Source organism: Phaeoacremonium minimum, assembly GCF_000392275.1.
Source record: "Phaeoacremonium minimum UCRPA7 unplaced genomic scaffold PA7_03_scaffold_413, whole genome shotgun sequence".
Lineage (NCBI taxonomy): Eukaryota > Fungi > Ascomycota > Sordariomycetes > Togniniales > Togniniaceae > Phaeoacremonium > Phaeoacremonium minimum.
Window position 1 is genome coordinate 603225 of NW_006921315.1, and position 26713 is coordinate 629937.

The following is a 26713-nucleotide window of genomic DNA, read 5'->3' on the forward strand; positions in this document are numbered from 1 at the left end:
CAGCAAGCCCAAGTAGCCTCCTGAGGGACGCCCTACCCATGCTGTCTCGCTATCAAACTGCTAATAACCAAGCTTCCGCGTGCATTGGGCAAACGTCGCCCAGTCTCCTTATTTATTAGCGGAGGGTCTAGAGCTGATACGCCGCCAAGTGGACTGCTCTCCTCTCCGCTGTACGTGTATGTACGTATGTACCGTAATGTGCTGTGCTAACAACTCCCAGATCCCAGTCCGACATGGGATCTGCTACAGAAGATATGTAGGTAGTGCAGTGCTGATATCTCCTATCTACTATGCAGTATGTGCCCACCGGATATCCCCAAATAGAGACGGCGTCCTCCTCCAGTGCAGATGTCGCTAAAAACTAGGTACTTGCAGTATTGTAGGCTAAAAAGGAGGCTGGTGGAACCGGAGCCTGCAGTCCGCCAACTGCATGTGCTATGTGCTACTGCTACAGAGGAAAGAGCGAATGAGTAAGTAGGAAGGCACTCTGCTTTCCTCCATCGCATCGTGACTTCCAGGTTCGGGTCATCGTCGACTTCGATACGAACATGTCGTGTTCGCCCAAATGGAAGGCGCCGTCGAGCGACTAACTCAGCTAAAGTAAGTGGCATCCTCCCTTTTTGACACGCTTTCTCTTCGAACCTCAGAATACGAGCACCTGACGAGAAGGATCTGTTCCTGAATTAATCATCTCATCTCATCCCATCACGGCCTGGGCCGGTGGACAGTCCTCTCTACTATGTATGTATGCCTCTCAGCACTGTTCTGTCCCGAAGGCGAGGGGGGAAGCTAATCTATCTACAACCCCCCGTCTTATCAAGGCCCGTCGGCCCTCGATGCAGAAGGTCCCAAGGAGCAGCCATGATGTGCCCACGGCCCCACTTGAGAGACTTGCCTGCTGCGCCAGCTCGAATGCAGAATGGCTCCCTGCACCCTCGACGTAACCCCTGGATCCCACCAATCACCACTCATGGTGCATCCCAGGGCGATTCCAATAGTCCAGGTCCATCTGTGCATCCCGTCTGCAACAAGGGAACCAAAGGAACCTCAAGCAGATCCAAGATCCTATGGGAGGGCTACGGGGAGGGTTGGCCACACATCCCCGCCGCCGCACTCGACATTCGCCCACTGCACCTGCGATTGCGTGTGTGCTGTGGCTTGTCGCCTCGGCGGACTGTCCTCCCTATCTTTCCTGGCGAATGACAGAGGTTCACTAGCAACGAGGGGATAAGAAAGTTGGTCAATTTGCATCATCGATGGCCAAAATCGAGGACCAGAGATGCAATTATTGGCTGGCACTCTTCCCTCCCAAATTTTTAGCTCTCAGTGCATAGGTGAGGGCTCCAAGATGGTTGAGCCTCTGCCGAATGCTACTGACGTGGGGCGACGGAGTCGTTCTGCCACAGACTGGAATCCCCAAGGGCCGCATATTACTGCGAAGGCCGTCATGATGACCAGCTGGAATGATGATGATGCAGATGCAGAGCATCCTCAGACCTGCAGCCTTCCTGGACTTCTCCAGATGCATCCAATCTGCCCTTTCGCAACCTGTTTTGGTTGCATACAGCCTGCATGGTGAACCAGCTGGCAGTGATTGGCACTGCATGCCCTTTCAGCAGGGCTTACTGGGGATGTTACGATCTGATTTGGGCAATTGCTATGGCCGTATATGTTGTGATTTCAACTGATCCGAGCCTATGAAAGCCGGTCACTTTATCAATGCTCCCATGACGGACATCTAGAATTATCAGAGTCATTCAAGTGTCTTCTTGTGCAAGGCTTTCAAAGTATGAACAGCCATCTAAATGACCCAACGCAATATCGATGCTTTGATGGGAGTATTGGGGCAGTCCCAAAGTGGCAAAGCGTCATCAGACCTTCAACTGCCTGGGCCGCTGTTGCAGTACCGTAATGCTGGGCAGTGACATCCAAACCGAAGGCTCAAACAAGTGGTGTATCCGAAAGGCGAAAGAGGAAATTCCAACGCGCGGCTCGCCAATCAGCGCCTCGTATCAGCGAGGCAGCCCTGGCCATGATTATCGTCTGGTCTGTCTGAGGCGAGGTTTGCTTGCGACGTAGCCTGGGAAGAGTAGCCTCGCTTGCCGTGGTCGCATGAAGTCTCTGGTCTGATGCGGCGGCTTACGTACTACGACCTCTGTCTCAGGAAGCTTGTCAATTCGCCATTGAAGAAGAGAAAGGATCTATCCCTTCAAGTGTGGCTGTGAGGCTCCAGTTTCCATCACTCCAAACGCCGCGCCGAGTCGAGGTCGCTGTGCAGGTGGATTGGTTGGCTTATGCCATTCTGCTTGCTTGTCTCAGGACGCGCTGTAAGTGGAACTTTCTGATTGCAAAGCTGGCACAGAATGCTCACTCGCTCGGAGGGTACAACAATCTCAACTAGTAAGTATAACGTGCATTTCTTCTCGATTATGACAGCACAGGTGTGTGCAAAACTAACTTCCTACTCTTGTAATCTCTTGGTTAGTAGAGAGATACCCCACATGGATTCAACCCAAAGCCTACCTCCTATGTACTTTTCTGACCAATCTTGACGACTTTCAGGAAATGCTTATGCCAGTCCTATTGGCGAACGTAGTCGTCGCTGGCGCTGAAATATAGCAAATATGCATCATGACACTTTTAATAGATGGGCCCCAAGATCTAAAATCCACTGAACAGCGCTACAGCAGCTAAAATAATAAGTTCCGGCTTTGAACCTGACCTTGAATACCTCCACAATGTTATTATGGGTATTTCTATACTCCTTTCAAAAGGATCTACCTTGTGGGCCTCTTTAGGCCCTTCACTACGTGCTATTTGCCAAACATATGGATTTGCTGCTGAATCCTGATGTTCTTGGGTAACCTTTGGAAATGTGGGGTAGGGGTAGGGGTGCGTGCACAATCGATAACTCATCCACTAACAGCTCACAATCGATAACTCATCCACTAACAGCTTCCTGATAGTATTTACGTGTAGACAAGACAAACACATGCGCTATCACAAGATGACGCACAACCTCTCTTTTTCTCTTTCGTTGTCTTTCTATCCCCTTCAGGCTCCTTTCAGATGTCGACTTCGATTTATTGTATGAACATTCATTAGATACGACTGTCAAGTCAGACGCAATTACTGCTTGGCTCTCTGTCTTGCCCTGGTTTCGTCGAACACGTCGAATGCCGTGCAGTGAGGCACTTGTGGTTACACGATGGACTCCGACATCCCGAAACAGTCATGTCAAGACATCATCCTCACACTCCTACCTTCGAATCGAGTAGCAACAGTGTCCGGATTGATGATCCGGTTCACAACGACACCAAAACCAGCATCAACCAAGACAACAGGAACAACGACATAAACAACAACAGCCTATCAATACCTTCAGCATATGTACCTGCATCTGGTACCCAAAACTCCGACTTCGATCTACCTGCCGTGCTCATCTTCAGGCAGTGCTTCAACGGCAGACCACCCTCATTACCCGTTCCTCCCATCAAAATGAGCCCTAGTCACTACCACCAACTGCTTGGAGAGTTGAGGCTCCAGCCTACATTGGATGCCTACGTTCGGGATAAATTACGGTCAGTTTTGCCCATCTCCATCTTGTGCTTAGTGTCGACAATCCTTCTCCCTCCTTCCTCCTCCCTCTTCCTTGCCATGCTCTGACCCCATTAGCACTCCACAACGTAATGCCTGATTGACCAGCTGGCTGACGAGCAAATCTCTTTTCGGTTGCTACAGGCTGAATTACAGTCCAACGTCTGCTGTCCTCATCATCAAAATGCTTACTCCTATCCACGAATACTTCTTAAGCTTCCTCTCAACCGAGATTGTCGATCAGCTTAAAGCAATCGCTACATCAACCCAGTTCTCAGAGAAGACTCGGCAATTTGCTAGTCTGATAATTGACGGGAGATCGACCGAAATTAAGCCTTAGAGAGGCCCTTCTTCGAGTACCGAAACAACCGCTGCCAAAGATAAAGATAGTGATGATAGGAGTCTCAACCGAGCCGATCCCGACGGCCAATTCAAGCACCATGATGCTCTCTATCCGGGGGTAGTATTGGAAATTGGATACTCTCAGGCAGAACGCCTTGTAGCCAAATGTGCCCGAGGACATATTACGCGTGGAGTGGGAAATATAAGCACAGCCATCGCCATCAGTATCGCGTACCCTCCTGGCCCCAACGGCTCTAATGCTCCATCAACAGTCTCCCTTTACCGAGCCAAACATGTCGTCACAAACGGACATGACTGCCTCGGTATACAATCCATCATTGAACAAGAGGTATTGCTTCCCTTCTCAACATATCCCCTCCGACACGACCTCTCCTTCTCTCTGCATTCTTCCGTCGTCCACCAACCAACCATGCCTGCTTTTTCTAGGGTTTGTGCGCGCGCGCCATACGCATTGAATGAGCGATAAGCTAACTGTTTTCTTGTTCCATTTAGCCCTTCCAATCGAGCTCCCACGATCATCAGAATACAGAGAAAGAGATCCGTCTTTCCCTAGCCGACTTCGCGCCCGAGATCATCTATAGAGGCGGGGAAGTAGCCGAAGTGCGAATCTCGTTCAAGTGGCTCGCAGAGATGCTCGATAGGGCACGGCGCCAGACGGACAGGCAGAGGCCGAGGCCGGGCATGGTGACGGTGAACTGGACACCGCTCGCGAAGGAGCGGGACTTTTCGCCCGAGGAGATGACGTCGTCTGATGAGCGGTGGTTTGAGTGCCAGGAGGAGAGAGAAGGCGGATGCTGAGGACTCGGACTTTGAGCCCGTGCCTCCCAGGAAGAAGCAGGAGAGGTGGGATGGGGGGTCTTGAGGAATACGTACATGCAAGGCTTATCCTTCATGACGAATCAAAGACGGACCGGCACCGTCATAAAGGGCTAAGCCCGGGGAGTCGAGGGTCTGATGCGGCCAATTTCGCATCGTGCAGGCGGACAGGTAGGGTTTGTATGATATGGAACGTAGCGGCATAGAATGGAAAGGGGGAGCACGAAATGGGCGGATGCTGTCCCTCCATGTCATGCAAATAGAAGGGGGGAAAATGCAGCCGTGAAAGCCATTGCACTCTAATAGCGACAGACCGGAGACTCCACGGATCTGCCGCTATAATCTTCGGTCTGAATGCGGCGATTGCCCTCGTGAGAATGGTCTGCTCTGAGATGCTTCCGCAAAATCAAGAGCAAAGGTACCACTAAATAAACGGGCGAAAGTAAGAATTTCACAGTATTATGACCGAACCTGCGAATATCACTCCGGCTGGTTGAGGCTCTGATCTTGAGCTGGGTTTGTATACCCGATCAGTTACGGAGCTTAAGTTCGGGGACTGGTCGCTGGTCGGCCGAAAAAAAGACCGCCTGGCAGGATCGGACACACCGGCGACCAGAACACCGATAAGGCCGTCGATGTCATTGATCCTCCCGGCTCCAAACCACATCGCACACTCAAATTTTCTTAATCCTTCTTTTTCTGTCCTGTCACGACTTACATGAGGCTCGGAAGCTTACGACTTCCACCTCGGCAACGACAGACAGACAGACAATCATGCTCCGTCAGAGCATAGTGGGATTGTGTCGGCGGACCGGGGCCACTACACAAGGCCTACCGACACCAGTCCTCCTCCGAAGAACCTCGACGCCGCTCTGGCAATTCCCGACCTTCTCACCACGCACACGACCTCCCTCCTCCCTCCGCCTCTACCAGTCCCAAGCGCCCTTCCAGCCCCTCCGTCCACCGACACCCTCCTCGCTCGGCGCCCCCCGCGCCGCCCGCGACTTCCGCCGCACGCGCAAATGGCTGCGGCGGCTGGCGATCCTGTCGGCGGTGCTGGGCACCGTGTACGTGGCGGACCGGCAGGTGTACGCGAGCGGCATCGCGCGGTCGGTCAACACGTTCGCGCTGGGGCTGTTCGTCGCGCTCGACTACAAGATCAACTTCCGCCCGGCGCCGCTGCCGCTGATCGGGGCCGCCGGCGGCATCGAGGACCTGCACCGCCGCAACGCCGAGCGCCTGTTCGACCTGCTGCGGCACAACGGCGGGCTGTACCTCAAGATCGGCCAGGCGATCGCGATGCAGAGTGCCGTGCTCCCGCCCGAGTTCCAGAAGATGTTTGCGCGCATGTTCGACGATGCGCCGCAGGACACGTGGGAGGCCGTCGAGGCGGTGGTCAAGGCGGACTTTGGCGGGCGGAGCGTCCAGGAGGTGTTTGGAGTGAGCTTCACTGGGGAGGAGGGCAAGGGCGTTATGGAGAGGACGGCGAGGGCGAGTGCCAGCGTGGCGCAGGTGCATTGGGCGAGACTGCCAGATGGGAGGGAGGTGGCAGTCAAGATCCAGAAGCCTGAGATAGCGAAACAGATCGGGTGGGATCTGTGGGCTTTCAAGTAAGTCATTGTTCATTGTTGATGGGCCTACCTCGTCATCTTGCTAATTCGTGGACAGAGTGGTGATGAAGATCTATACAGAGTGGTTCGATCTCCCGTTATACAGTCTTGTCCCCTTCATCACTGAGCGGCTATTTTTGGAGACGGACTTTATCAATGAGGCAAAGAACTCGGAGACAATGCGCCAGCTTATCAACGAGGAGCCTTCCCTCCGTGGACGAGTCTATGTTCCCACGGTGTACCCCGAGCTCAGCTCGAAGCGCGTGCTTACAACAGAATGGATCGAGGGCATTAGGTTATGGGACAAGGAATCCATGACTGGGCCGTGGCTAGGTGGCAGAGGCAAAGGCTCGCCCGGTGTACACGGTGCCCCTCTGGAACCGCCTAACATGGATGAGGTCCGACGGGAGTTGCGGGAGAATCCGCAGAGCCAGCAGCTCAAGCCTGACAGGACAGGCTGGAAGGGTCCGCGCGGAAAGGGTGGACTGGGACTGTCTCCCAAGGAAGTGATGACCACCATGATCGACCTCTTCTCGGCACAGATATTCAAGTTCGGAGTCGTTCACTGCGATCCTCACCCAGGAAACATCTTCATCCGGAGGTTGCCATCCGGTAGATCGGAGCTGGTCCTCATCGACCACGGCTTGTACGTCTACATGTCACAAAAATTCCGCCGTGAGTACGGCGTCTTCTGGAAGTCCCTCATGACGTTCGACAACAAGACCATTACGGCCATCACAGAGGAGTGGGGCATCAAAGCGGCAGACTTGTTCGCGAGCGCGACGCTGATGCGGCCGTACGAGGGCGGCGACGAGTCGTTCAAGAACCGCATGCTGGGCGAGTTCGAAGGCAAGACGCCGGCGGAGCGGCACTACGAGATGCAGCAGCGGATGAAGCAGGGCATCCGGGAGATGCTGCACGACGAGGAGAAGTGGCCCAAGGAGCTCATCTTCATCGGGCGCAACATGCGCATCGTCCAGGGGAACAACCAGTTCCTCGGCTCGCCCGTCAACCGCGTCAAGATGATGGGTGAGTGGGCCAGCCGCAGCCTGTTCGAGGACCGCAGCCTTCCCTGGCACCAGCGGCTCGAGAACATGTGGCGCCATGTGCTGTTCAAGACGGTTATGTTTGGCACGGACGTGGTCTTCTACTTCTTCCGCATCCGCCAGATCCTCGGCATTGGTGGCGGCATGGAAGATGAGGTCGAGGCGAGGATGAAGGGGATGGCCAAGGACTTTGGAGTTGAACTGCAGGTGAGTGACTATCGGACTTCGTCCCATCCTTCCAAGTCGACGAGATTACTGACATGGCTATTCTAGCACGATGTCTTTGAAGGCTAAATGAAGCTGAGATGTGGAATGAGGCCATTGTACTCATACTACTGTAAAATTATACAACATAGACAGCATAGACGCATACCGTCTTAAGAGAGAAAGGCGGAAGCGGTAAGAGGTTCATGGTCCAAAAGGAGTTGGCGATGCTGTATATAGGCAATACCCTTGTCAATTAGATCCAATGCCGCGTTGCGGCTGGAGTTTTGTTTGTTATGATCTTGATCTTGTTATGACATACTATCCATAAGACTGTGCACCAAAGAACCAAACAATGAGCCCACCGGCGTTCAGCCTCAGGTGGAGGAGGGTAGTCTCTCCTGGCATAGGCAGCATGATCAAGACTCTTGTAGCATAAGAATCAGGACGCGGGTCCCTCCCAGCAATATCCATCTCCAAGGGATATTAGGTTTTCAGGAAGATGGTTCATGCGGGCGCCATCCTGAAACAAGCCAAACCGTTGCTTTCCCTCTAATCCTGGGCCTCCAAGAGCCGGAAATTCGAGAACTGACATGAGAACTGGTAGGAGCAGACTAACCCACTCTGTCCACAGAGCAGATCTCCGAGACAGAATTTGAGCCCCAACTGCAGGGATTCACGCTGGGCGAGACCCTCGCACTTAATGGGTCTGCGCAATGAGGGAAATACAGAATGCAGCAATCAATGTATAATTGACCATGCGTTCAATCCGGAGCAGGTCATATAGAAGCACAAATCTGACCAACTTTGCAAAAAGGACCTCTGTAAATGCGAAAAAAAAAAACCCCTATTATACTCCATTAAGTAAGGATCATCAACGAAGCAACGAACAGCGACAGCCGGCAATCAAGAGGGCTATTCCAGCAGCGGGGAAATCGTCTTGACCTTGACCTAATACTACACCTCTACAGACTAGGATATGGAATGAATATTCAGATTGTATTCCCACAACACACCATGCAAGGACCCTCGATTAACGTCCACTCGTACAGAACGCCGTGGCAAACATCATGCCATGCTGGAAAAAGGAGACCTCTGACTTCTCACTCGACGCATCCTGTCCTTGCTTGCAATATCCAGGCATATTCCGTTCAGTCGTGCGCCTATTTATCCACCCCCATTTATCCATTCATCGTAGACGTCGAGAAAACAAGCCGCCTGCCCATTTGACCGCACGCGCGGCGTCGCGAGCATGAAGGAGAGCGAGACCAAGAGGTCGTCGTGTTGCGACGAGACCAGCCGATGCTGTAGGCCGGGAGAGGGCACGGCGAGAGTCCTGGCCTGGTGGGGCTGGAGCCACCATCGGAGACAGAGACGACGACGTGACAGTGGTAGGATTGTGGACGGTGCGGCTCCAGCTTTGCGTGCTGTAGAACCTCTTCTTCCCTGCGTATTCCTCCACACACCTCGCCTTGATCTGTGCCAATACCGAGTGGCGCATCGCAGTGGCATTCGGCTTGCCTGCAATCTGGTCCTGCTTCAGCCCCTTCTGCTTCCTCGTGCCGTCACCTTGGTCCTTGCTGTCTCCCGCTGGCGCTGATGAAGCCGTGGCAGCGGGGTAGTAGCTGTCCGCGAAGGCCTGCTCCTCGGCCGCCTGCTCGGCAAGCGCGTAAACGTCGCGCAGGGGCATGTCGATTGGGACGTGGCGCGGGAGGCGTGGGTCCAGGTCGTGGAGGGAGAGGGCGAGGCAGCCGGTGGACGTGGACGTGATGGGGACGTGGGCCGCCGAGATGTGTACTCCGAGGCGGAGATGATGCTGCTCGGGCTCGGGCTTGCCATTGGTCTTGATGCTGTGAGAGACTTCGGTCTTCTTCTTGGAACCCTCCTCGGCCTTGATCTCAGCTCCTTCGAGAGTAGTGATAGCGTGGAGGATCGTCATGGTGAGCTTGAATAGTTTGCCGGGAAGCTCCAGATTGTGCTTGTGCTTGCTGGTGTTGCTGTTGCTCAGGTGCTGTAGGCGCTTCTGGCGGCTGGCGTAGGTGCAATTGAGAATGATGACGGCACGGATCTTGCCATTTGTTCCGAGGATGTAGTCTGTCGTGGATGTCTTTGATTAGCTTGATGGTAGTTCTACGGTTGAGGCGCACAGAGCAAAAAAGAAAATCAAACTGGCCAGCCTACCTTTTGCCTGCCGCATTTTCGTCTTGCTCGCGAAGTCCACCTCCACAACAATCGGCCTGGGAAACTGCCAAGCCCACCCAAGCTGTATACCCGGCCTGGCGCTCCCGTCGGGCAGCGGCAGCTCGAACCGGCACCGGATGCCGGCCGGGTGGAGCTCTTCATAATAGCATCCTTCGAAAAGCTCATTTACATGTGTTGTCTCCTGGTCTTTCTCGCCGCACTGTTTCTCGCACTTCTTCCGCTGCTGTTTCTGCTCCCGGTACTAGCCGGAGCAGGCCCTCTGCGAACGCTCGGCAAGAAGTTGACCGAAAGAGTCCTTGAAACACAGGTGGAAGGACGTCTCGGGCTGGCGTGTGATGGTCATCGTGCACAGGCGGGGGTTGTAGAGGAGCGGGCGCATGTGCTGGTGCAGATGGCGGCCCAGGGAGGCAAGGTCCTGTCGAAGTAGAGCACGAGAAGTAACAGAGAGCACGTCGCTCTGGATGTGTTTGTTTTCGTTGTCGAGCTCGAGCAAGTGGGCCGCAGTGGGAGCGATGGGGATGGGGACGCTGGAAACTGCAGGTAGGCAAACGTTGGCAAGTTAGCAAAATCTGATTCCGTCTAATGTCATACAACAACGAGCGAGGGAGGGTGATTGGAGACGCGTGTGCTAGATCGCAGGAAATGACTACAGTAGGCAGGACTCTGGGTGGGCTGTCTTATCCGGGCAGCAGGCAGAGGCGAATATCGCGCGTACAACAGAGAGAGGAAGGAAAGTGAAAGGAAACGGAAAAATAGAAGCTAAAGCTCTTGACTTGCCTGTTGTCTCCGGTGGCACGTCATCTAGCGCATCGACGTCGAAATCCTCGACGACATTTTGAGCCTGAGTTTGAGCCTTGGCCTTAAGGTCTGTGACATCGTCGGTGTCGGTCAGCTGCAGCAGCTCAATGAGCAAGTCGTACTCAGCAGGCTCGAGAGGCAGCGAGGTTTGCGCACAGAACTCGGTCTCCCAATTGGAAAAAGAGTCTTTGTTGGAATTGCCCTCGTGATCGCGATGCTGCTGGATGAAGTTGAGGACGGTGCAGACGTTCTCTGGCCACGAGCGTGGGTCTGGTGCGTCACACAAATGTCGAGAACGGTGTCTAGGGACAAGACCGTTCCGGTCTGTCGAGCGCATAGTATTTGCCATCATTCTGCTATCAGAATGAGCTTGCATATATGCTTTATGTTTTCATGGCGGTCACGGTTGTTGACGATCATCGCGAGTTGTGTGAGTTGTGTGGGACAGAAAGACAATGGCCCCTCCCCCGGCCGCCAGTCGTCGGCAGCTTTCACGGCGGGGTCCGTACGTGTGTGCACGGACCCCATCTTGGTAGAAGGCCCTTTCCAAAAATGGGTTGAGCCAGGTTGTGAGTATGTGAATCAAGGGACTTACTGCGCATAGTATCTTGATGCATTCTCAAATACAACCCAATCATGCGTCACGAACACTTCGTGGATATTAGCGAGAGCATACTCATTCCAAACATATAAGTATACAGAACCATGTGCGCCTTATATATTTGATACATTTAGTATTAAAATATACTGCTTTAGCATCTATATAGATTCCCTTTAAGAAACAGTGGAGATTTGATAATCATTGTCTCGATAGGCATAGCAGGGTTTTTTTTTCCGCATTTGCGGAGGTCCTTTTTGCAAAGTTGAAATCTGACAACGACAGCTCTCTTCACTCTTCACTACAGATCTGGTCTCGAAATCAACTCAGCTGAAGGTAGCTGCACAAGTGGATACGGTGAAGAGTGCTAAAGATTAGCATTTCTGTTGCTGACCGTCCACTATCAGCGGCGTCTTGCCTGGCCGCTTCGATAGATTCGGTGATACAGAGCAAAAAGGCATGGCTCGTGGCAGGCGGGCCTGTAGGAAGCCGTAGGGGCATGAAAATGGAGCGCCTTGGTTCGAAAATGTGTCCGGAATGGTCACCTTTCACGCTGGTCGGAGCGCACGCGATTTAATTGGCCTGGCCTATCCTGCGACTTTCAAGGGCCCAGCAACCCACCCCGCTGCCTGCAATTTAAAGGGGTCGCGTCGCCTGTCATCAAACTGGGCTACCTAACTCTGGAGCCAATCCAGCAGCTCCACTGGCTTAGGAGAGACATGCGATACATGCCAGGTAGCCTAGGATCTGGCTGTTAGCTGCTTCTCCTATTTCTTCGAGATCTCTGGGGAGTCAGCCCATCGGCAGAAGAAAGGGGGCGCGTCTCGAGTACCGGCGGCGACCTCGTAAGCAGTGCAGCCTGAGAAGACGATATCATGGTGGAGAGCAGGTAAACGGGGGATGAAAAGAGACGGAGCAAGTGTTGTAGATAACCCAGCGGTAATCGGCAGCGAGCGACCGCCCCAGATACGGGAGACTACATATCAGACATTGTCTCATATGCCACGCCGTCTAAGACAGAGTGATGCAACTCAACCCCGACTTGCTGGACGCCGTTGTAGATTGCCAACTTTGAATTGAAACACCTCCACCGTTCGGACTGCAACGCAACGGGAGACAAACTTTGAGATCTCGTCCGATTCCGGGCTTGCGATAGTTCTGTCCAAGTGTCTGTCGCTCTTCAACCTTTTGGCGAAGCTCCTTTCCGCATGCTCCAAATTGCGGTTAGCGGCGTCAGGCTCCAACTACTACGCAGTAAGTTAGCCAGCTCCACACAGGCAGCTTGCTCCCTCATCCCGTACCTGCGTGGCCTTGATGCACCCCGGCTCACGCAGCATTCGCCCAGCGCAGCACAGTCCACCAGGTCGTTTTGATTGGCATCTCGTCGGGGCTTTTCTGCGTGGTCGTCGCGAGTAGTGTAACCTTTTTCTGCCCCCTCAAACCGTCCCGGAATTTCCTGGTTGCAGCAGCAGCACCTGGATTCTGGTTTCTGGATTTTGGCAGCCTCACCACCGGGCCAAACTGCACACAGAAGCTCGAGCTCTGTAGGCGTGTTTAGCAGCTTTGATTCTGCGTCTCTTCTCTACCCTCGTTTCGCTTCTTCAAGCGTATCTTTTGCGTCTCTCCTTCTCTTTCGCTTCGGTTCACTCCACCGTTGACCCGCCCCTTTGGAAACAGCGTCAGCTCGACCCTTCGTTTCCCCCTGAACCCGCCTCACCAGAACGGCCGAACCACCGTGCCGCGTGCGATTTCCATCGATCGAAGTCTCGCCTTCTTGAAAAAGCGTGCGTATTATAATCTTTTCTTTGGAATTGGCAGGATTGGGTGTATGAGATGAGCACTGTCTTCAACCGGCTGCATTGTGCATACCGGTACGCTGCAGAAACGGGCAAAGTGGAAACTGTCTGAGCAATCGGTCCCCTAGTGCCAATTTCACGGGTGTCAATTTGCTGCTGCAACTGCGACGAGTGGCCATCAGTTATCCATCCAGCATCCAGCTCTGGCGGGCGAGTCGCAGACAGTCGCAATTGCCATCGGTTGACCAACGTCAATTGGTGTCCATTGCAAGAGTGGGCGACGATCAGTTGTCATAGGCTGACCAGAATAATTACTCCAGACATCAAACCCGCCAGCTACCGCCGTGTCGCCCACGTCAGTCACTCCCTCACTCACATCGAGAGTTTGACGTACATTGCCCCTTCTTAACCTGGCCTGACTGGACCAGACCTGCCTTTACCCGACTGCCCCTTTTGGCTCCATCGACTGTTCCGTCGCTCTCACCTTTTTTGAACATATCCACCAAGCGAGCAGCAGAAGCGGCGCTCGAAGATCGACCCGACTGAAGCGCCAATCAACCAAGCGCTTTCCCCTACCTACACCCCATCCCCATCCCAACCTATCCATTAAAGCCGCCAACGGCAAGAACCACAGGAAAAGCGTCTAGGCTGTGAAGGGAAACCGCGCCCAGTGCCTTCCGCACCCACCACCTTTCAAATCGCACCTTACCTCGATAACTGCTCAGTGCAGTTCCTTGCAGTGTGCGTGTGTGTGTGTGGCTCCTTCCCGTGGAGCTTCTGGTATCAGCTTGACCATTGGCGCTGCAAGCTGTGGTCATTCCCGGTCTCACCTGCCAATCTGCTCCCGCAGTACCTCTTTGGGAGCTGAAACGATTTATCTATGCTCATTTGAGTGCTCACCTTTACAACTAGAATGAGCCCCCCGCCTCGTCGTTCGAGCCTCGGAATGTTGTTGCGACGCAGTAAATCCGGCGACCTGGGGAAGGGATCCAAGAAGCAGCAGGCTCTCAGAGAGCAAGAGCTCCAGCGACAACGCGATGCTGCAATTCCCAAATCCCCCCCACGTCTGCCTCAACTCTACAACGGCGCTCCCGCACCTCAGCTTCAGTCATTTGGTGGCGAGACTCGTCCCGACTCTGTAGCAATCGTCTCCGGCCGCGGCGACTACACACCTCGTCCTTCAATGGATCCTCCAGGTCGTGCCTCGACCAGCGTTCCCGTTCCTCCCATCCCGAACGGTGCCTGGGTCGACCCATACGCCCGCACTGAGAGCATGACACACCGTGGGCGATATAGTTACGCCAGCAGTGCGATCAGCACCATCAACAGCCCAAGGAGGGTCCGTAGACGCAAGGACCCCACCCCTTTCAAGTATGTGAAGCCGTTCCCATATCTCTCGCGCAAGGCATCAAATGACTAATCCCAATTTAGTATTCTCATCATTGGCACCCGGAACGCAGGCAAGACTTCGTTCCTCGAGTTCCTCAAGAGCGCCCTCGCCCTGCCGCCGAAGAAGCGATCCAAGAGCACCATCGACCCAGAGGAGTTCACCCCAAGGTCGCCACCATCCGGCAACTTCATTCCCCACTATCTAGAGACAGAAATTGATGGCGAGCGTGTGGGACTGACACTATGGGACTCGGAAGGTTTGGAGAAGAATGTTGTCGACCTGCAGCTCCGAGAGATGTCGACATTCCTGGAGAGCAAGTTTGAGGAGACATTCACAGAGGAGATGAAGGTCGTAAGATCACCTGGTGTACAGGATACCCACATTCATGCTGCCTTCCTAGTCCTCGATCCTGCACGTCTTGATCGCAACATCTCCGCAGCGAAGGCACTGTCTTCCAACGGCCAGAATGGGAAATACCACCCGCAGTCTCGTGTCATTGGCAGTCTTGATGAAGATCTCGATCTTCAGGTCCTACGTACTTTGCAGGGCAAGACTACTGTGATCCCCGTGATTGCAAAAGCCGACACTATCACGACTAAGCACATGAATGTGCTCAAGAAGGCAGTCTGGGACAGCCTCAAGAAGGCTAACCTTGATCCTCTTGATGTTCTTGGCCTGGACGATGATGCCTCGGAAGCCACTCCTGATTCTAGCAGAATTGAAGAGGAGGACGAGGATGAGCTCGTACGCAGCGATGCCGAGACTCCGGAAGAGGATGAACTCCCCATCCAGGGTTCGCAGTCACCCGCCTCAAAGAGTTCCAAGAGACTTTCTGGCCAATCTGTTCGTCGCAGCAGAGGGCAAGACGAGCTCAAAGAGGATGAGGCCCCATTTATCCCCATGTCAATCATCAGCCCCGATATCTACGAGCCCGGCATTGTTGGCCGTCAGTTCCCGTGGGGTTTCGCGGACCCTTACAATGATGAGCACTGCGATTTCCTGAGGCTCAAGGATGCAGTCTTCAGCGAGTGGCGTGCCGAGCTTCGTGAGGCAAGCAGGGAGCAATGGTACGAGGGCTGGAGAACCAGCCGTCTCAAGCAGCGAGATGGCCCAAGCCGAAGACGATGATCGATGCAAAAGGTGTCCGGGCAGAGCCGCTATGGTGCTTTTCGGGACTTTGGATCTGTCCGGATCATCAAACTAGAAGACGTTCTGCATGCTCTTTATGCTCTTACAGTTTGGCTTATCATATGACGACTCGATTAAAAGCGCCACATGCCGACATCCCTTGCTGGATTGCTTAGCGGACACTTCGATATTTACGTTTCTTTACCTGTCTTACTGTCATCAAAAACCCACTACGTACAGCAGCATACCCAATTTCCTTTTTTCCATGGATCGGCTCATCTACTTCTTCGGCTGTAAAAAATCTCGATATGGGAAAGACTACCTCATTATAGCGGCCTCACGGAATTTTGGTCCCACATACACGGATCAATGTGCCAGGGCGCACCCGGAGATGGACGGCTACTCCCTCTCATGTCTTCCTTCTATTTGTACTTCAGAACCTGAACGACCGCACTGCTCAAAAGAGTATGTCACGGTTTGTTTTCTGCTCTGAACGACTAGGCGGGCTGAGAGTTGCGCATCTGAGGTCTCTTGACGTCCGGAAAAGCAAGAAAGTCGTGTTATGTCAGGAGTATTGTATTGATTGAGCTTTTCTATCTTCTTTTTCTTCTCTTCTAGGATTCCCCCAAGATGCGTGGAAGGGCTGGTTTGCAGGACGACAAGTGTTTCGGAGGGTGCATGAATGAACAAGTACTGTGACCCAACAAATATTAGCCTTACTGAAGCTTGAAAGCAGGGAGTGTGCTGAGAAGGAGCATCGAGAATGCGTGGATATTTTTATAAGTTTCTCTTTTGTTAGCCAGGAGGAGGGAGAATGAGCAGGAGAGAATGAAACTGCCTATCTTTACGATTGCGCGAGCCAGCATGCAAGTAGTATCAGAGGCTTTCTTCCAATTCTATTCACATTTTCTCGTGCCTTTTTGCTGCCTAGTGATTGTAATCGAAGTCCTTGGGAGCAGCTACGTACTCATAAAAAGAAGCGGTTTGTTCTGTACAGCGCACGTAGGAGAGAATTAAAGTAATAAAACAGATCTGAATGCTAATTGCCCTCCAATACTTTGCATCATCATCCTTTGAGACTCCGTCCATCCACCCATCCATCCATCCATGCATCGAAAGGACCCCAAGCTCAAGCCAAAAGGGAATAGACGCAGCCAGTCACGACACTTGGGAGCTCAATATTCCTACGAGAGAACCCCTCTCTACACGCATAGCGATAGCGAAAGCCAACTGTAACGAAGAACGCCCCCCTCTGAATATCACCTACGCGAACGGATCCTCGACGTAGACCGTGTTGGTCGGCAGGTTGGTCTCCGGGTCGATGTCCGCCTCCTTCCGATCGGGGTTCCGGCCGCAGTCCACGACGATCCGGCGCTCCTTCTGGCCGAGGACGACGCCGTCGAAGCCGGGCGGCAGGACGCTGTCGGTTCTGCGTGCGAGAGGCGCAGGCGTTAGCTTTAGTTTCTCTATTCTACAAGGTAGGGTCTTTGGATTCGGAGAGACAGTGGCAGTGTGCAGCGTACTTACTTCAGGAAGTCGACCTTGACGAGGCGCGCCTTGTCCCGCAGCGCCTGCTGGTCGCGGACGTGGTCGAAGGGGATCTGCCGCTGGGCGGCCAGCCGCGCGATCAGGGCCCACTTGCACTCGTACGTGTACACGGCGCGGATCAGCGTCTTGGTGTCGTCGCGGCTCCACGCCTGTCTGCGCTGCGGCTCCCTAGGCCGGCGGTGGGCAATGGAGATCTGCCGGGACATCTGCGAGAGCTGCAGCAGGTCCGGCTCCGTGGATGGGGGCGGCGGCGGCAGCTTCTGCGAGGCGCCGAGTGCCGAGGCCGAGGCGGACGGCCGCGGTGGAGCGCTGGACGGGGCCACGCGCGAACGTGGTGGCGGCGGCAGCATCTCGGTCTCTCCGGGTGCGATGCGTACTCTCTTTGGGGATGTCCGTTGACGGCCGGGTGCTTGAGCACGACGCTGGGAGCTGGGAGCCCTGTTGTCTGTCTCGAAGGCGTCGTCATCGTCGTTGTCGAACTGCCCATCACCCACCACATATGGCCGCTTTGCAGAGTTCGCTGCAGACTCGGCATACAAGGTACCATTGTTCGAAGGGCCGGGAGTGGCTGCTTGGTGCCACAGGCTGGCACTGCTGGAGCCATTGGCTGCGGCTCGCTGATTCGAAGGCGGAATGGCTACAGATCCAGATTCCAGCTGCTTCAGTCTCAGGATTGAGTCTGAGGTGAGCAAGCTAGGTCTTGAAGATGTTAGTCTTCACTCAGATCAGAACGGGTGAGGAAGGGGGGAGGACTTACGCTGACGAGTTCGGCGGGCCACGAACAATGGGCTGAGAGTTGAGATCCGAGTCGGTTTGGGAGTCATCAGCTTGTGATTGCTCCATAGACTGCTCTCGAGGTCCAAGTGCCAGGCTCGGAGACTGCTGCGATGCATTCCTGCTCATCCGCACATCCTCAATATGGTCAAAGGTTTCTCGGACCCAGTCCTCTACATCATCCACAAAGCCGTCATACGAGAATTCGCTTTCCAGCCGGGTGACAATGATATTGTATCGATCATTGCCTTCGTATTCGAACGTTCCAAGAATGGCCTTGATTCGGTTTTGATAGTGATTGCGAATATATACTGCCAGATTCACATCGGTTCCCATCAGCCGTGCATAAGGGCCTCGATCCAACAGTCCACGGAGCGACCCCTCATCTTCGGCATTCTCGACGGCATTAGGATGACAGAACACGTGGGCAAGTAATCCGAGGGGATCTTCTTGTTGCGAGCCGAATTGTTTGTAGGTCGCAATGAAGAGCTGTGTGCGGAGTTCCAAAGCCAGCTCAAGCGCGGCCCTATCGCGATCATCTGCCCAGCGCGGAATACCACATGCCTGGAGCGAAACCAGGACTTTGCCGAGAGCATTGTCCATCGCCTGTAGCATGGTCAAGGGCATCTCGCTTTCTGGTCCACTCAGAGTCGTGGCTTTGATGTTGGCGAGATAAGAAACAACATTCTCCGCAGCGATAACTCTTGCTGCAGCTAGACCAGATGTAGAGCTAAGGTCAGCCTGCAGACTTTCGAGGACATAGTTAAGGTCAAGGAAGTAGGGACTGCCTTCGCGATAATAATGCTCACGGTCGCGGTTGAACGCATCGCGGAAGGCAGGCAACTCCGCATGCCAGACATCATCCTGGTCTGGCTCAATCAGATGGTCTAGGAGATCCCTAGCTGATGTGTAAAGCCTCTCAAGAAACTTGTTCATCAGTCTGAACCTGGCCTTTTGTTGGGCAGGCGATTCTACTACGGAAACAGCCGTGGTTTCGCGGTCCCGGTTGTCATCATCCTCTGAGACATCACTCGCTGCAACTAAAATGATTCCATCAGCAAATAAAAATTTGCCAGTTCAGAACAAGATGCCTACCCTGAGGTTCCTGAGATTGTTGAGACTGGAAGAAATCGGTTCCGGTGCGAGCGGAGCGGAGTGACGAGATGCTCGCGACACTAGCCTTACTTTGTGCGCGGTCCTCTCGGCGCGTCCCTCGTCGAGGGATTTCCAGCTGCCTCACAGGGACTTGAGGCTCATTATTGGCCTCCTTGGACTGCGCCTGGGCGCTTCTGGTCACTCTGGTAGTTGCCGGGGGCGGCATTGTATTTTCTGGACCTATCAGTATGTAAACTTGTCTTGCTGGACGTGTGCATATATGGCTTACCAGGTGCAGGGGCATCTTCACCGGCGCGATTTGCCGCAGCCTTACCGTTGCGACCACGGCCGCGGCCTGTCATGGTTGAGACTGATGTCTTGAGTATAGTGTGTGATGTGTGAAGATAGGGCCACTCGTGTAAGTCGAGGTTGAGTTGAAGAACGAGGGTTAGGAGAAAGAAGAAGGGTTAGGGTTTTTGCTAGGACACTGCTCGTTTTATGTGGAGGAGGTTTGTTTTGGTTGGTCAGGGTCAGGGTCAGAGAGAATTGCCTCTTGTAGCCTGCCGCTAGCCCCAAAATGGGACCACTACCTACGTAGGGAGGTATGCATCTCCCAGTATGTTCCGCCCCTTCGTACTTAGGCTGCTAGGTAACTTTCAAAGAATGCTATCCTTTAAGATTTTCTTTATATCGCACGCTATGCTTACCCCCACTGCATCGATAATTACCCGTTGGAAAAACAGACGCTGAATGTTGGACGGACCTGGGACTTTAGACTGGAGCCACTCACTACCCGCCTACCGGACCTTGTTTGAGTACGACGCCGCTCCAAGTTCGCTCTTGTGCTCCAAGTGTCTCACCAAGCGACTGAATAATTGAGCTGAGCTGAGACTGAGCTGGTTGAATCGAGATGAGCTTAAGATCCATATATCTCTAAAGCCTGTTATTCAGCGGTGCTATTCACGTCCCAGGAACCAAGACAAGAAAGAAGACGAGAAGACTGGGGTTTAAATGGACGCCTAATTATTTATCCCCCTTCCACGGTTTGGGATATTATAATCAGGGGATCTCCCCAATGTACCTTGGCATCCCGTAGATCTGGGAGCCTCTTGCATCAGCAATATGTGTGTGTACATCCAGGGCCCCAAATAAGCATATACTGCACAATGCTACATGAAACATCACTTTGCAAAGCATCATCATTCGCAAACACTGGCGCACACTTTTACATGCGCACATGTTCAGACACGAGAGAGAACAACCTCCATTACAGTGACGACGAATTCGCTCACATCTTACTCTATCTTCCTACATGACATGGCCGGAACGATATATCCCCCGTTGGCTTGGAGAGAATTCCACCTCGCAAGCCCCAAACCCTGATCTGATACCGTCCAACCTCTACATACGATACGCAGGACGAACGACGATACAGATGGACTCTTTTCATATCCATCCAGAAAGCAAGGTCTGGTCCCCCGTTAGACTCCGCCCATGCAATTAGACAAGTGACGGACCCTCCCCTCCTGATTCCCATATTTTTTCACAATGTGTAATTGTGTCTTTGTGTTTGCTCCAGTGATGGTTTATTATACAACAGAATTTGGTCGGCCGTGATGTGCGTGTGCGAGTATGAGAGTTGATGATAGAAGGATGGATGCCCCTGGCCCTGGAATTTGCGCCCCGTTCGCTTTGCTCGCAGGAAGAGAATGGTCGTCAGCGCTTAGTGGGTGTGACGAGTGTATTATATGTCTGTAGGAGATAAAACGCCCCATGAGTGTGTATTGTGCAAAGCATTGAATTCGAGGCCGGTTGGATCGTGTGGACAGCTCTATGTGTAGATGGCCTCGACGAAGTAGATAAAGCCGAAGAGTAAGAAGGCAACTGCGCCGCCAATGGTCACTGCAAAAAGGACAGTGTCAGTACAAGGGGTCTAGGTAGACTGGAGGTCAGTGAACGAAGTTACTCACCAACTTTGAGGCTGACTTTGCCCGCAATAGCTCGGCCACCGATGACAGCAACGCCAGTGCAGCAGCCGTGTCCGAGAACAGCGCCGAGAGTCACCCACCAGTAGTCCTGGCCAGCAGCCATGGCAATGGTTGCGATCTGGCTGCGGTCGCCCCACTCGCCGAGGAAGGTCATGACGAAGGTCTGGACCCAAGCCGGGCTGAGCAGCAGAGAGAAGAGGTTTTGCGCGCCGTCGACAAAGGCACCCAGGGCGCCCCTTCGTGGCGAAGGGCTGCGGCCGGGCGAAGTCGACGGGCTTCGGGGAGGCGTGGGGAAACGGGACTGCGATCGCGACTTCCTGGTGTGAGCCCTGTTAACGCCCATTTCCAGAGCGTAGGGAGAGATGGAGCTGCGGCGCCGGCCCTGCTTACGGGCCTGGCTCTCCTTCTCGTTCAGCTCCATCTCGACCTCGGCCATCTCGGCGGACACGCCCTCGTCGGGGCTCATTCCCATGCCCTCTCGGAGCAAGCGCACGCCAAAGACAAGGAACAGGCCGGCGGCGAGGAAGTTGGTGAGGCGCTTGGGGATGAGTGTTGGCACGGCGTGGCCCATGACGGCAGACAGCACGGTCATGGTGATGAGGGCGCTGAAAGCCGCAGAGAAGACAACCATCCGGTCATGTTTCATGGCCATCAGCGCAGCGACAAGGAATGTCTTGTCTCCAACCTCGGAGAAGAGAATCATGGTCAAGGAGAGGAAGAAGGAGTGGAAGGGCCGAATAAGCCCGTCGGGGCTCTCTTCCTCGTATTTGCCCTTGCTGGTGGAAGATCCAGAGCCGCCTGCTGAAACATCGAGGTGGTCTTTGTTCGCAGATTCGGGGACGGGAGGAGCGGCATCGTGTGTCTTGCCTGGCAGATCGGTCGGTTTCTAAGAGCACATTAGAAAGCTGTAGCCATTGTAAGGGCTATTTCCAACCTACATCAAACCCGGCGATTTCGTCGGGGGATTGGCCGTCCTTGGCCTTGCTCTTGTCTTTGCCCTCGCTGCCCAAGATCTTCTCCTGCTCGCTATGTGGCAGCGGCGGCGCCTCCTTGGGGGTCTCTGGTCTATTCTCTACCCTCTCGCCAGTCTGCGCCTCCTTTGCGGCTCGCGCCTTGTCCTTCTCGCTCACGCCGCCTGATGTTCCCGTTGTGCCCTCCTTGGGCTCGGGCCTGTTCTTGTCAAACATGATGCCATCGTTGGTCTGTGGTATTTTCTCGCCGTCGACTACGGTTGGATCTGCTGGCCTGTCCTTCAGGTCAGGGAGGTCGTCGCTTGACCTGCCATCTTGCTTCCGAAGGTTTTCTATCTCGACGAAAGGGCCTTCGTGCGGCCTGCCGTCCTTGCCGTCGACGGGAGCGTCTTTTGTGCCAATGTCGTATTTCTTCATTGACGGGTTGGCGAGGGCATCATCGGCGGCCGAGCCAGCCAGGGCGGTGGCAGCTAGGGAGGAGATCAGGAAGATCGCCAGCGGTCGGCGAGTGTGTAGCCTCATCTTGAATGTGTGGATTTGGTGCAAATGGTAGAGATGAGGAAATCGGAAAGTCGGGACAGCGACGGCGGGATTGGGGGGGAAAGGGGAAGCAGAAGAATGGGATTATGGGCGATGGAGAAGTGAAACAATCCCCAATTCGCAAAAGGAGACGATTGGCAGAGTCGTGGCCCGAAGAGGAAGAGGAATGCCCGCGAGCGTCGTGTCGTGTTAAGGAACGAGGAAAGGAGGGCAGAAAGAAGATGATGACGGGCCGGCGGTGCTAACGTGTTTCTCGTTTCCCAGCGATTGGCTCCTGGCGTTCGCCCCCTGCGCTGCCCTGCGCTGGAGGGGACCACGGTGCCTGAATGAATAGCAAGCACCGAAAAGAGTGCAGTACCAATGCCGCACTGCCGTAACGCGGGGCTCCGTTTTGAGACGAGAAAGGACAGTTAGCGAGCGAAGGGAGGGAGATATGACACGAAAAAAGTGTCGATGATGCGTGCGCTATGAGGAGGACGAGTACTGGTAGTGATGGAAGACAGACTGTGAAATCTATGAAGAGCCTCGTGAGCTTTTCCTCTAAACTACCTAACCTACCTGGCCTAGGTATACGGTATAACTAACCTAACCGGGGTATCGCTAATAAAGTAGTAGGTCCGGCTCATCCATGTGCATGTATGTGCATGCAGGCAAAGGGATAACGTTAGGGAAAGGGAGATTGATTGATTGATTGATGGGGCCCTGGCTCGCCTCGCTGGCCTGTTCAGCCCCATTTCCATTTCCCATTTATTATTACGTATACAACGCGGCGCGGTGCGGTACGATGCAGCGCAGCGCAGAGCAGTGCAGTGCAGTGTTAGTGCTAGGGCGCGCCAGTGGGCCAGACTCTACCTAGGTACCTGGTGCCAGGAATTCGCTTTTACGCTACTTTAACTTAATCAACCCCTGGCTCAGCCACGCGCCATCTTGGTCTTGGCTGCTTGCGAGACTTGAGACTTGAATGAGGAGCGGAGCGGGATGGCGATCGGCTGAGAAGCTTGGAAGCTTGGACCGTTGTACGTATGTCCAATTTTAAAAAAAGCCTATTATAGATTGACTGCTAATTGGCCTGCCCCTAGCAAAACCTTGTTCGAGAATGCCATCCAAAAGCTTCCACGAACGAACAAGGTGCAAGATGGGGATCTCGGCAGGGAGATAAGGTATCGGTAATTACTTACTGTACTTGCTGTTCGCGTTGGACCACCATTCATTCATTCATTCGGTGTCTTCCTGGACTGTTGGTTGTACCGTATTTGCTCTGTAAGCTGCCAATGCAGCCCCTGGATAGACTACATCTTGTGTGCGCGCCGCATGCACGGGGAATCTCTCCCCCCTTTCCCAACCACAACCCAAAGCCATCCTCTTCAAATACCTCGCAAGAGCCCCATTTACATTATTCAGCCGGTGAAAAGAAACTTGGGGTCATCCATCCCAGCAAGTTTTTGTCCTTCTGTCACTTCTGTCGTTGGACAGATCCCAGGATAGGAAACGTCCAACAACTAAAATCGTCTTGTATCACCAGGCACATTCCTACCCAGCCTCTACAGAAGAGTCACATGCCTTTCACCTATTCCTATTTCTGAACTTCCACCGAAAAGCTCCAAACTGCACGGACGGAATTAGCCAGTCACGTCGCTTGTCAGCACGGCCTTCGCCTGCCTCGGACTGTTGTTACAGAATGTGATATTGGTCCATGAAGCAAACTGCAACTGGTTCACCCCAACTCGTCAGCGCTCACCCTTTGACGCCCGCCTTTTCGTAGACAAACATGACTATATTGCAGGTCAGCTGTCACTTGACAGGATGTCGCCGGCACCTGCGTGGTAGGGGAAAACAATGTTGCTGGCAGTTGTTACTTATGACGACTCGAGCATCTTGATAATGGTCATTAAGAAATCAGTCAGTCACTAGGGTTGCGCCCATGTAATTCCTCGAGCGCTACGCCAGAACGCACGGGCATGAGTCGAACGTATTTGATTTTATTTATTTTTTCCTTGCGGAAGAGGGGGCACGGTGATGTCGGCCTCTAGCCTCTCGCCTCGGGGATCATCCAGGGGGTAGCAAAAGACGCTCGATCTTGAGGACTGCTGCTGAGGCTGAACCTCAAAGCTCGACGACGATTGCCGGACGCCCAGCTGACACGGCTGCATTGACAAGAACAGCATCTCTGAGATGGCTGCGTGACCATCGAGGGGGGCGAGAACACACTGCAAAGCGAATCTCGCAAGAAGCCTGCACGCCATGAGGACAACCGCAGCCAGCCCTCCATCACCCCATCAACACTCCGTCATATGCGGCTTGGACAGACATCATCGTAAGAGATATGCTCCCGCTCATATCCTTCATGGATGTGGCCGAACACGACCAGTCGTGGTCGAGCTCGCCAAATCTCTCTCAGCAGCTGCGGACAGCCCTTGCCTCCTTGATCTAGATGACCTTTTGGAGGACCGTGGGTCAGCAGTATATCACGAAGTGGCTGGCTAAAGCAAAATTGTTCCATCTACGATGTGGTCACTGCAGTAGCATAGACTGTAGTGCCTCGTAGCACTCTAGTCTAGAGGGAATGTAGTGGGACAGTAAGCCAATCTGGAGCGTACATAGTCAACCTTTTTGGGGAACACCACTTCTGAAGGGTTTGCAAGTAGCCCTTGCGAATCCACGAATACCCTTCATCCTGCCTCAATATAAGGTTCGCAGCCTATTCATATTCATCTGCAACGCTAATCCACGTGGCTTGGCCATTCCAGAAGTCATTGTTTTGCGTGAGCTAGTTCTTTGACAACTCGCAAATAGCATTGCAGGAAATCTTGACCTTTTACCTAAGGGGTAAGATATCTGGTGGAAGCAGCTAGTGAGCTGGTCTTTGCCGATCGATTCGACGCCCGCAAATCTGTTTCTGGGAGTTCCTCATCGCTGCCACCTGAGCATCTTCCTTGCACTGCGCCACGGCTGCTCGATCGACAAGTTCCAAGATCGCCTGCTTCGTGATGCGTACTGGGACATCGGACGGCAAGCCGGGGTGGAAGTCGCTGAGGCGCAAGTCGACAGCCTCGTCTGATGCATGGGTGTTTGCGAGAGCAGAGACTTCGGAAGGACGGAGGGGGTCGGGGCGTAGGACGAGGTTGGTGATGATGTGCGACACGGCGCATCGTTGCTCTGCATCGCGCTCGTCTTTGGCGCATCTCCATGCGTTGATCTTCACGCCAAACGGAAGGTCGGGGTTCTCCAGGCGTCTCTGCCGGTCGCGGTTTGAGACAGTGAGGCAGACTGCACATCGGATTGCGCCCTTGTATTGAAGCAATAGATCTGGTAGGTAAGATATATTTGGTCAGTCTCAATGATCAAGGTTTAGGGAAACGGGGCATCGCAAGCGGAGAAGTAACAGAGGGGCGGTTTCGGCTTACACTCGATGTCCTCCGCCTTCGTCGGGTTTGCGAACTCGATTTCGAAGATCATGTAAGGCGGCAACATATTCTGGAAGTCGCCGGGTTCTGAAACGATGTGTCTAATGACACCATCGACGATCTTGTTCCGTGACACGTACTCGTGATCGGACTCTTCCTGGCTGTCTTCCTCCGAATGTGGTGGAGAGGGAGCCTGGCGTGTCGCTGAAAGGAGGGACCGTGTCGCCTGCGTGACGGAGCACTCACCATGACCCTCTGAATCTCGCGGTGCCGACTCGACCATGTTGACATCGTCCGGGAAGTAGTCGCTATCTGGATCGTTCTCTGTGGCAATGGGCAGGATATATTCTGTGTCGGCCTCGAGACTTTGGATATTCGTGCCATATTTGGGTTGGTCGTGGCTGTTGGCCATTTCTGCGGCAATTCCAGGCAGCATTGTGTAAAGCTCAATTTGAGCTCCTTGCGAAGCTTTGACTCTTTCATGGTGATAGCAACTTGGCGCGATACAATTTGGTAGTCCCAAAGAATGCTGTTGTGTTGAACAAAACGCCGGACTCGGTCGCCATCTGTTTGGTCAAGGTCAAGGTCAAGGTCAAGGTCACTGCAGCAGATATGAGAAGGGTCTTTGCTGCTGCTGCTGACGGTAGAGGTTGATTTGATAGAGTAGCCCGGGATATCCTCACGCTGTGCACGAGTATAGAGGTACTCTACCAGCAGGTCAAATTCAGCAGGGTCCAGTGGCACGGCTTCCACGGTCTGGGCATCGAGAATGCCAGTACGATACTGATACAGGGCCTTGAGGACCTTTTTCGCATTGGGAGGTAAAGGCAAGCCGCCAACTTGAG

General features: G+C 53.7%; 6 protein-coding genes across 6 annotated transcripts; 2 read left to right on the plus strand and 4 right to left on the minus strand.

Annotated features, from left to right (window-relative positions):
- Positions 1 to 5550: 5550 nt before the first annotated feature.
- On the plus strand, positions 5551 to 7726 carry UCRPA7_5504 (putative abc1 family protein; the record flags this gene model as incomplete). Its single annotated transcript, XM_007918051.1, has 3 exons — positions 5551 to 6386; positions 6445 to 7639; positions 7706 to 7726. 3 exons carry the CDS (start codon positions 5551 to 5553, stop codon positions 7724 to 7726), a joined length of 2052 nt encoding a protein of 683 aa, XP_007916242.1.
- A 1099-nt stretch (positions 7727 to 8825) lies between these two features.
- Positions 8826 to 9833, minus strand: UCRPA7_5505 (hypothetical protein; the record flags this gene model as incomplete). The annotated part of the gene is made up of 2 exons (XM_007918052.1): positions 8826 to 9730; positions 9818 to 9833. 2 exons carry the CDS (start codon positions 9831 to 9833, stop codon positions 8826 to 8828), a joined length of 921 nt encoding a protein of 306 aa, XP_007916243.1.
- Positions 9834 to 14213: 4380 nt separating this feature from the next.
- Positions 14214 to 15548, plus strand: UCRPA7_5506 (putative septin protein; the record flags this gene model as incomplete). The annotated part of the gene is made up of 2 exons (XM_007918053.1): positions 14214 to 14401; positions 14462 to 15548. The coding sequence occupies 2 exons, from the start codon at positions 14214 to 14216 to the stop codon at positions 15546 to 15548; spliced, it is 1275 nt and encodes a 424-aa protein (XP_007916244.1).
- Positions 15549 to 16811: 1263 nt separating this feature from the next.
- UCRPA7_5507 (putative myb dna-binding domain protein) lies at positions 16812 to 19327 on the minus strand (the record flags this gene model as incomplete). Its single annotated transcript, XM_007918054.1, has 5 exons — positions 16812 to 16977; positions 17076 to 17795; positions 17854 to 18910; positions 18966 to 19205; positions 19255 to 19327. 5 exons carry the CDS (start codon positions 19325 to 19327, stop codon positions 16812 to 16814), a joined length of 2256 nt encoding a protein of 751 aa, XP_007916245.1.
- A 1469-nt stretch (positions 19328 to 20796) lies between these two features.
- UCRPA7_5508 (putative transmembrane protein pft27 protein) lies at positions 20797 to 22446 on the minus strand (the record flags this gene model as incomplete). The annotated part of the gene is made up of 3 exons (XM_007918055.1): positions 20797 to 20867; positions 20936 to 21839; positions 21892 to 22446. 3 exons carry the CDS (start codon positions 22444 to 22446, stop codon positions 20797 to 20799), a joined length of 1530 nt encoding a protein of 509 aa, XP_007916246.1.
- Positions 22447 to 25312: 2866 nt separating this feature from the next.
- Positions 25313 to 26304, minus strand: UCRPA7_5509 (hypothetical protein; the record flags this gene model as incomplete). Its single annotated transcript, XM_007918056.1, has 2 exons — positions 25313 to 25731; positions 25869 to 26304. 2 exons carry the CDS (start codon positions 26302 to 26304, stop codon positions 25313 to 25315), a joined length of 855 nt encoding a protein of 284 aa, XP_007916247.1.
- Positions 26305 to 26713: the final 409 nt, after the last annotated feature.